Consider the following 10,433-nt stretch of genomic DNA (forward strand, 5'->3'; position numbering starts at 1 on the left):
CCTTCTCGTACGCTTTAGTTTACATTCTTATTTCATGGCAACCAAAAAGGGGATAATTCTTGTTTGTTGCATTAATGCATTTAAAATTTCATTGGGAAGTCTTTCTGGCAGAAATCAACTCTGAATTGATCAAAGAAAACATTATTGTATATCATCCGAATTAACCCTTTCTAAGCTGCAAGCCAACTTAAAAAAAAAAAAAAAAGACAGGATGAAAAAGCAAATTTGGCTCCTTTACATGAAAATCAATTCATCCTAAAATTTGAGAATTACAATAGGCGAATTGGACATGTCATATAACATGTTTAGCTTCCAAGTCCTGGAGCATTCTTGAGCAAGGATTTCGTGCCACATTAGACCCCACCCAAACAAATTTACAAGAAGTTCCTAAACATAGAAATGAGTATGTATTTAGTTGTTCAACCTTGTTTGTTAATTAGTCCTCCAAATAATGTGGTATATTCTGCCTACAAAGGAAAAATCCCATGAAGATTCAAGCAGAACTTCCAACTGCCATTCGGAATTGCTGTGGCACTCGGAGCAATGGAGCCTGAATAGTGCCAGGCTTACCAAGTTGACCACAGGCAGCCATCTGATCATCACCTCTACTTAGCCGTAAAAACACGGTGCACCCAGCTTCCGCCAGCTTGTTTCGGAATTCGATCATCCTTTCATCTTTAGTCGGTCTGAACAGTGATCCACTATGCGGATTGAAGGAGATGAGATTGATCTTGCAAGGAATGCCCTTAACAAGATCAACAAGCCTCTTTGCATCCTCATCACTGCATTAAGTATGGAGAGGCAGCATTAACAATTTGAAGCATTAAATATACAAATATGCACGAAAGAAAAAAGGTTCAAATTTGAACCATAATTATAAACTAATAAGCATGTCTTTTATCTGCATAAAAGATGGCAATAAAAGTGGAAAATGAAAAGCTCAACACATGAAATTACAATATTAGGAAATATAAAAGGATAAGCAAAACTTTTGATCCCTATACTTTACTCACATTTTACTTTTGGTTCCTATATTTTCTTTTTTGGTATTTTAGACTCTTACACTTTTGTTTTTTATTATTTTGGGTCATCCCAAAATTCATATACTTTGCTCATAGAAGGATCGAAAATAATGGAAAACAAAAATGTAGGGACCTAAAACATCGAATAAAAAGTACAGGGATCAAAACTAAAATGAGTAAAATACAAGAATCAAAAGTTATGTTTACCCAATATAAAATGTAAATAAGGCAAAAGAAAAATTCCATTTTGGGCACAATCTAAAAAGGCCACCCATATAGCAATTTTGAATTCATTGGTTCATTCGAACTCAAATTTTAGTTATGGTTAATTGTCTAGGACAATAGATTGAAGGCACAAAAAAAAAAAAAAAGGCAAAACAAAACAAAAAGAGTAGGGAGAAAGAAAAGAAAACAGGAAAATTTCATTTAAAGAGTTAAGATCCCTTGACCACACTAAATAAACAATAAAAAAAGGATATTTAAACTCTGAAAATTCATTTCAAACCCAGATATTGAAGTAAAATTAAAATGTAGATTATAATTACCTCATTGTCCTTCATCTCCTCTGATTCTCTACTAAAATTGTTCATTGACCTATATGAAGTTGTTCAATAATGGCACAAACAACTTTTATAGGTCAATGACCTTGATGTAAGACAATGAAAAACTTGTTTTATCATATTTACAGCACTTGGAATAAAATAAAGATTTAGCAATGGTACAAACAGTATGCAGGAAAATGAACAACTTGTTTTACTATGATTACAACACTTAGGAAAAAAAATAAAGATTCAATCATAACACAAACAACTTCATGTAGGGAAATAAGCAACTTTAGTAGAGAATCAAAGGAAATGAGAGATAATGAAATAATTTTACTTTGCATTTTAATTTCACTTCAGTACCCTTGGTTTGAAGTAAATTTTCAAAGTTTAAGGGGTCTTCTTTTTTACTAAGTGTGTCAAAGGTCTTAAATGAAATTTTCACACAGAAAATTCTGTTCTAGAAGTTCATTACCGGGCAAGACCATTTTATGCATATAATAATAGTCCTGCTCATGACAAATTCCACAGTAGTAAGGTTTTTGTGGAAAGATAAGAAATTCAACCTAGTAGGGCATTGGTAACATCACATGAAACATGAGAAGATGCTCAGATTCTACATACCAAACAAGGAATGCAAGGGAAAGTTCAACCAACCTGTCATTAATTCCAGCAAGCATGACATACTCGAATAGAACTTTATAATTATGTTTGAAGCGTAGTTCCTCCCGGAGAGTTTGAAGAAGCAAGTCCAATTTATACTTGCGGTTTATTGGCATGATCCAGTTCCTCACCTGCCATGTGAGATTGAAGCAAGGTCATTCCTCCCTCTCTTCTTCACATATCTTTATTTCTGTTTCAGTTCTAATAGCAAATAAAAATATTTAAGAAGCAAGGTACCTCATCAGTTGTTGCATTCAAACTAACAGCTAATGCACAGTTAGATTCATGAAGAAAACGTCTGATTTGTGGAACAAGCCCACTGGTTGAAACAGTGACCTTGCGAGGGCTGAAATGAAGCCCTTGCTCATGCACCATAATATCTGCAGCTTTAATCACATTATCAATGTTATGAAGTGGTTCTCCCATGCCCTAAAATAAATGCACAACTCTTATTAGTGTGCAAGAAATTAAAAGATTTCACTTCTTTCTCATCGTTATCTTCCCCTCCCCAACTCTAATGTGCATGTCATGTTAATGTTAGCATCAAACTGATTGACAGGAGTCCTAGACAAGAAAGATGTACAAAATTGCGCAACATTAAATGAAAAGCAACTAGAAGAATTTAAAAAATATATATGTAAAAGAGGTATAAAATATTGCAAAAGTTGGAAAAATACATGACTTAGGGTCTGTTTGTTTTCTGTTTTTGGTTTTTGAAAACAGAAAAATTTAAAAACTTGTTTGAATTAGTGTTTTTGATTTAATTGTTTTCAAAAACTTTTTCATTTTTTGTTTTTAAAAAATAAAAAAAGTAAAAACAAGTTAAAATTATTTTCATTTTATTTTTCTTGTTTTCAAAATACACTATATTTAATTATTAACAATTATAGTTATGTTAACCAATTTCTATAAAAAAATCACAACAATTAACCGCCTATAACCATTACTATTATTTTATGTTTTAATTCTAAAATTGTTTTTAAATTAACACAACCAAACAGATTTTAATTTTGTTTTGTTTTGAAAAACAATTTTCACAATTGTATTATAAAACATTTTTTAAAAACAGAAAACGAGAATAGAAACCAAAGAGGCCCTTAACATGCCCTGAATATCAAGAGTGCAAAAAAGTGCTGGTGCAGATGTATCATGAGTTACAACTTGTAGCTAACAAGTGTATCAATACATTTTCCGGGTGTATCAATACAACTTGTAGCCAAAAAGGAATTGAGGGGCCCAATAAAAATAAGCAATTAACCAATCTACAATACGATTATAGCAAAATGGGAAATATATATATATATATATAGGCAGAGAGAGAGAGAGAGAGATAAATATGCTCATGTATTGCAACACATAAATCAATACATTTAAAATGGACTTTGCCTCGAGAATAAAAGATATACCTGCCACTACGTTGACATGTGAGTACATAAATTGCAAGCTAAACAAATTCAAGGTGTTTAAGATAAGATTACCATCTTTTCTTTTTTGTTTTTTGTTTTTTTTGGGAGCAGGGATGGTTAGAAATCTGAACAATGATTGACAACTCAATGCACAGTATGCATTAGAATTTTCATTATTACAGCAGACCTACCATAAAGACAACATTTGTGATTAAGCCAACTTCACTTGTAAGCAGGCGACGAGCAAAAACAGCCTGCTCTACAATTTCTGCTGCAGTCAGATGTCTCGTAAGGCCCATTCTGCAAAATAATTGCATTATGATAAACTAGCAGTCAAAATATGAGAAGAAACTGAATAGTGCCACTAAATTGCTCCCGCAGGTGAAAGAAGGCTTGCCTTCCAGTATAGCAAAATTGGCAGTTCATTGCACATCCTACTTGACTTGAAACACATACAGTATTTCGGCCTCTATCACAAGGAATGATGACTGTTTCTATGACAAGTCCATCATCCAATGTGAATAAAATCTGCAACATCCTGTGAATATAATAGTCAACAAGAGAACTCTCCAAAAATGCAACTAACTATCAGTTACAGTGTGTGTGCAGTCATTAAGTCAAAAGACCACCTAAGGAGCATCCAGGTGAACTTGCAGCAATAGAAATCTAAAAGACGAAAATTTGATGGAAAGAATATCAGAGAAAGAAATGAAGAAAGATAGGTTGAACCTTCCTAGTTCCATCAGATGCCGTGCGAATTTCTTTCAGACTAAGAGCCCTGAACTCAGCGTTTTCACTTAACATCTTCTTGAAATCTTTGTTCAAACCTAATCATAAGATTGATATGAAATTATATCAATTATTAGTAAATTAAGAAGGCGCAGAATTGCGTATACATAGACTCACTTTGAGGATCTAAGGAATTAGTGCACAAATATGATCGTCCAATTAAAGTGTGCTACAGCAATTTCTAAAGTTTAGTTCATAAAAAGAAAAGATGGTAAGGGAAGAACCTTCCAATTCATCGCTATGATATGCCCAAATGTTGTTTCCATACATGCGTTTCCATAACATCATAGCCTGCCCAGGCCTGTATCCATGCGACTGGACCCATTTCTGCAGAAGAAGGGTTACAAAGCTAAAGCTTACCAGAACTAGCCATGAACTTTGAATCGACAAGCGTTAATTAAATCCGTCATTTCGCATACTGAAAATTGTCATACACTTTCATTAATAAGAATAGGAAAATTCTGAAACTAGAAAATTTTGTATATGGTCACGTCTAACTGACACGCTAAAAGCAGCACACGAGCATAATTCAGAAACCAAATTTCAACAACACTATCAACAAGATGAAACTAATCAACTTCGACACGACAAACCATACTTCAAGCTCAGTGTAAGTCATCCCTTTAAGAAGCAACTTGGAACCATTTCTAGAAACAGCAGTCCGGTCACTGTCCCCTACCCAAAAAACAAAGAGATTTCGTCAAAGAAAAGAACTTAAAAAGTAATAATTTTGATGCAAATATGAGAGTGACAATGCTCACCAAAATCGGGGGTATTGTCGTCATTCATAGAAGGAACGGAAGCTAAAGTAGCTGCCGGAGCTGAGAGCGAGCGATGAGGAGGAGGGAGGAAAGAGAAGAGAAAGAGAGGCATTCTGAGGGTAGAGAAGGAGATTGGTTTTTTAAAGGAAGAGGAGAAGAGAGCAACCATGGAAGTCCTGGAGAGAAGAGCAGTGCCTGTTCCAACTCCTAATGCCATGCTTCGCATCCAATTCGTCATGCTTCATACATGGCCACTGAAAATAAATCCCTAAAACCAGAAAGATGATGGATGAAGGGAGCTTCCTTCTGTTTCTCGTCTTGTTATGTAATAGTATCATTTTGATATTTTATTTTTTTCATTTAAAAAAAAGATGCTATAGAAAATGCACAATAAATTCATACAAATTAGGGAAAATGACAAAAAAGAAAAATAGAAGCAAAGGGACTAACCGTCCTAGATCCAACTCCATCGGTTTTTTAGTAATTGCATTTTGATTGATAAACAAAAAAAAACAAAAAATTTATCATTTTCCATTCCATTTTAATCAATAACCCAAATAAAGTAATCATTATTTTTTTTAGTTAGATTTAACTAATAAAAATTTCTTGCAAGGAAACTTATCATCTATTATTCAACTATAGTCATTTCTTCAAACAAAATACTTTTTTTATTTAAAAATATAAAGTATTTTTAATTAAATTTCTTCTCTCAATAAAATAATTATTTATTTTTAAATTAACATTATCTTTTTATATTTATCTCTATTTAATATGATGTATCACTTTCAAAAAAATATAAAGTGATATATTTATTACGAATAATTTTAAAAAAATATATTAATTATATCTTAAAATATTAAAAATATTTTATATTTTTTTTAATGGGGAAAGTAGTCATCTTCCAATCATAACTAGTTACTAATTTTTAATAGTTACACTTAATTGATAAACAAAAAAGGTAGAAAGAAACGTGTCATTTTTCATTTTGTTTTTGTTAATAACCCGTAGTCACAAGTTGTTTTAAGTTGAACTTGACTGATTTTTTTTTTTTCCCCAGAGGGAATCACTTATCATTTGCTATTCAACTATAGTTAATTCCACAAATAAAGTAATCATTTCTCAATTATAAATAGTACTTGATTTTTAGTACTTGGATTTGATTGTTAAAAAAAAAAAAATCTAGAGAAGCACTTATTATTTGTTATCCAGTTGACAGTTGTAGTCATTTCCCAATCATAATTAATAACCAATTTTTAGTAGTTGCACTTGACTAATAAACAAAAACGGCATAAAAAAAACTTTTCATTTCCTATTTTGCTTTTGTTAATATTCCAAATAAAATAGTCATTGATTTAAAAAAAAAAATTGGGGGGCAAATATGTCATTTGGCAAAAATCTAAAATATCAAATAAATCCCAAAAAACTACACAATAATTATCACATTTTGCAGTACTTATTTATCATTTCTATATTTTAATTATATATTTTTTTCAGATTTAAAATAAAGAGGTATAGATATCCTAGTAAACTAGCATTTGTGCCACCTTACTTGCCCAAAAGATGCTCAAGTTTATAACAGAAAATAATGGCATTGATCAGCCCATTTTTGGCACCCTATTTTTTAGGGTGGGGGCGCATGAATAGTAATATATTTATAACTAGAGTGCGAGGCTTGTACTTTGAAAGTTAAAATAAGACTTGCGCAACCAAAAAAAGCTTAGGTGACAATACCTTGAATAGAATTGTCTCTTCTCAATTGCCTATGTTTGTGAGCAATAAAGAAAATTAAGACACTCATAAATTAACATACCAACCAGCTTTTGGCTTTCATTTTGTGTCTTTCTATTCTGGTGCGTCACAAGTACATGCAATAACGTTGATAAAGGAAGTACAAGCAGAAGCAGCACTAAAAAAGCATCACCTCATTGAATTGACATAATTTACAACAAACAAAACATCCAACCATGTTCTGACTCCTGATTGTTGGAAGCCACGAATTCATACAAATTGATTGATCAGATGACCCAAAACCAAGCTAAAACAGATCCAGAAGCCAGACCAACAACCAGGAATAATACCATCACAGTACCTGCAGCCTCTGCATGCTGCAACTTTACGACTTTAGGTGCCAAAATCATCAATACACTGGTTAGGTAACCATTCGTAAGCCCTAACAGGCCAGTCAGTATCGTCACAGGAATCTCTGTTCGGAAGAATTTGGGACCGTGCAAGCACACGAGGAAGAGAGGGAAGAACAGCAATCTTGCTATGCAACTTCCTACTGCAATTTTTGGATTCCCAAGGAGATACACAGCAGTTAAACTCTTGCCAACAAGATCGAACACATTGTAGCATGTGATAAGGAGAATTGGATACCAATCCTTGAGAAGTTGAGAGCTCACATCTTCTGTGATGTACCCAGGAAATATGGCAAGAGTCACAATATATATAAGAAGCATGCCAAATCCATACCATTTCACTCTGCCCACAATATCCCACAGAGTTGCCCTCCAAACAGATCCAGTAAGAGGACCTTGAACTTCGCTATCCTCTGTGACAGCCAGAACCTTGAGTTCACTATAGTACTTCATAACAGGAAGCTTGTGCGCTACATTGTACAAAACCGTGCATATGAACATAACTACGATTCCTACAGAGAAGTAGAGGTTTGCACTCTTTTGCAGGCCAATGGCATCTTGAGAGTAAACAGCTTTCGTGAATATCCTCAGGAAAGAAATAAGGACACCTACATAGACATTGAAAAACCAAGCCACGTCTATGAGAACAAGGAACAATTTACACACCTGAAGTTCGTCAGGCAAGAAATATGGCTGATTTCTTGCAAATACTACACAAACTAGTTTGCATAAAAACCTTATACCAGCATATCGAATGCTTCAGACATGATTAATTACAACCAGGAGCCCGTGATGTTGGAACAAAATCAGCCGAATAACAACCTATTACAACACCTTCATTGTAGACGAAAGACGTCATCTCACATTCCTTGTAAAGTTTCAACCTAGTATCAAGCTCTATTCATCTTTGAGATATAACATCACTTGAAAATATAAAAAGGAAATAGAAAAAAGTATAAAAGGAACGAAAATCTTACTTCTGAGTTTGAATTTTCATAAGTAAATTATATTGCTGAATTCAGTATCTGGAGAATCTTGGACACACAAGTAATAGACGCCACAGGCCTAAAAATCTGAACACACAAAATGCCCTAGAATTCAAAATTTGATATTTGTGCATAAGAATGGCTGAGAATCCGAGTTTCCAACACATAATACGGTTTCAAAGTTGTTCATAATCGCTCAGATTGAAATACACCAATCACACAAACAGAGTTGATCCCGCCCTTTTAAGGAATTCATTAGATGCCTAAAGAGGATGGCTTCATAACAGCAACCAGACACATCTCATCAGAAATCCAAAAAAGACAAAAAGACATAAATCAGAACACATGCTTCTTTCACACATCAGTATCAAAACAAGTTTTAACAATCAAATAGGCATCTCAAAATCCGTGCGGATATCATATGCAATTGGCAGCAGAACTTCTAAAGGACATTTACAATTGAACCAAAAATAGTAACTGTACAGGAGATGAGGATATAGAAAAGGAAAGCTTACCAGAAGCAGCAGTGCCTGCAATAACAGCTTGCATGTACCTATCCGGCAACTCACCAGCAGACCCAACGATTCCACCTTGAACCAGAGCATCACCTAAACCCGCAAGCCCAATTGCTCCGACCGTCACATAGAACCCGTCATACAACCCGACCCGACCCTTAATGTACACAGCATCAATGATGGGAACTATGAGCATGGCCACCGTAAGCATCGCTAGACCAACGTTGATTCGCACATAGACATGGGATTTGTGGCTGTAAAGGATGATGATGAAGAGGGAGACGAGAGCGACGAGCATGTAAGCGACGGCGAAGATGCGATCAACGCTGGCTTCAGGGTAGAGGTAGGAGAAGTAATCGACCGCGGTGATGAAGGCGTTCCATGGAAGAAGGTAACCGAGGCCCAGGATGAAGTAAATAATGTAGGCTAAATGCCACTTGTCTTCGGGGACCTTGTTGGGCGGGCCTTCGGGATTGTTGAGGAGACGAGACGTATCAGAATCGGGATCGGAGCCGGCGAGACCCATTGGAAGACCTTGAATCCGGGTCGGTGTAAGGGATTTATGGGTTTTCCGAGGGATCCGACAGGAAGACGGATAAAGATTAACCGATTAAGGCTTTTGTCTTCTGAGATTCTGCAAGGCTGCAAGCGATGGCGTCCGGGCTAGAGACGACATCGTCGGTTTTCGAACACGAAACTCATCAGCACATCTACGTAGGGCTGTGCACAAGTCTTGTGGTCCGGTTTGACCAGATCGGATCGAGTTTTGAAAGACGCTGGTCTTGCACGACTAAAAAATTAAAAAGACAAGATTGATTTTTTGGATAAAATCGAATCAGAGACCAAACATCTGTATCAAAGTAATCCAATCTGGTCTTATAATTATTTTAATATAATTAAATTTATAAATTATTAATTCATAAGTTTTAGTTTTAGTATCTTAGGTAGTCTCATCTTATGTGAGCTAGATAGACTAATAGGTCAGTTCATTGCCATTCTCGCTAACAAAGCCCTAGCTCTTGCCCTTCGTAGCTCTGCCAATGCACCACCATTGTCAGTCGTGTCTATTGCCGAGCACATTGCACCATCACCCCAACCTTACTCTCCATCAACCCTGACCTTTGATTCAACATCAACATGTCACACCTTCAAGCACACAATTGTTAGGTATGTTCATTTCTAGTTCTAGTTTTTCGCATTCCTTTTCCCATTGAATTCTTCTTATTGGAATTGTATGTGCCATGAAAGATGTGTGTTTTATAACTGTTGTTTGATTAGTAATCATAGCTAATTAGTTTGGTTCACTGTTCTTAATGAACTGAGGTTTTATCAAACTTCAGCTGTTTATTATGAATGATGGTTTTATTTTTGCTTTTTTCACTTGTTTCTATTCCCTTTTTGCAATACAAAGCAAGGTAAGCCATCCTCTCCCCACTTGTTTGACCCATTTCCAACCTCCCTTGCTCTTATCAAATTTTGAATTTATTTATCTATCATAGTAATCATAAGGTTAGACATGACGAGAGAAAATTCTCATGAAATAGTGATGTTTAGTTGTCATAGTGATGATGCTCTTATTTCAATACTCTCATTATGCTATCTTATTTTTGC

At 34.9% G+C, this 10,433-nt stretch overlaps 2 protein-coding genes across 4 annotated transcripts; both read right to left on the reverse strand.

The window, feature by feature from the left end:
• Positions 1-212: 212 nt before the first annotated feature.
• On the reverse strand, positions 213-5,496 carry LOC129284381 (uncharacterized). 3 transcript variants are annotated; one of them, XM_054919843.1, is made up of 10 exons: positions 5,184-5,496; positions 5,021-5,097; positions 4,647-4,749; positions 4,363-4,460; positions 4,031-4,161; positions 3,825-3,933; positions 2,465-2,656; positions 2,222-2,358; positions 1,568-1,616; positions 643-782 (listed from the first exon to the last, which is right to left on the reverse strand). In XM_054919843.1, the coding sequence occupies exons 1-10, from the start codon at positions 5,419-5,421 to the stop codon at positions 780-782; spliced, it is 1,137 nt and encodes a 378-aa protein (XP_054775818.1). In that variant the 5' UTR covers positions 5,422-5,496; the 3' UTR covers positions 643-779. The 3 variants fall into 3 exon arrangements, with proteins under 3 accessions (XP_054775817.1, XP_054775819.1, XP_054775818.1); XM_054919842.1 differs by lacking the exon at positions 1,568-1,616 and having other exon boundaries at positions 213-782; positions 5,184-5,492; XM_054919844.1 differs by lacking the exon at positions 1,568-1,616 and having other exon boundaries at positions 213-782; positions 5,021-5,090; positions 5,184-5,262.
• A 1,488-nt stretch (positions 5,497-6,984) lies between these two features.
• LOC129321404 (equilibrative nucleotide transporter 1) lies at positions 6,985-9,587 on the reverse strand. Its single transcript, XM_054967155.1, has 2 exons — positions 8,823-9,587; positions 6,985-7,929 (listed from the first exon to the last, which is right to left on the reverse strand). The coding sequence occupies exons 1-2, from the start codon at positions 9,346-9,348 to the stop codon at positions 7,199-7,201; spliced, it is 1,257 nt and encodes a 418-aa protein (XP_054823130.1). The 5' UTR covers positions 9,349-9,587; the 3' UTR covers positions 6,985-7,198.
• Positions 9,588-10,433: the final 846 nt, after the last annotated feature.

This window comes from Prosopis cineraria, unplaced genomic scaffold (genome assembly GCF_029017545.1).
Source record: "Prosopis cineraria cultivar Desert tree isolate PC_DT_omini unplaced genomic scaffold, ASM2901754v1 PC10, whole genome shotgun sequence".
Classification (NCBI taxonomy): Eukaryota; Viridiplantae; Streptophyta; class Magnoliopsida; order Fabales; family Fabaceae; genus Prosopis; species Prosopis cineraria.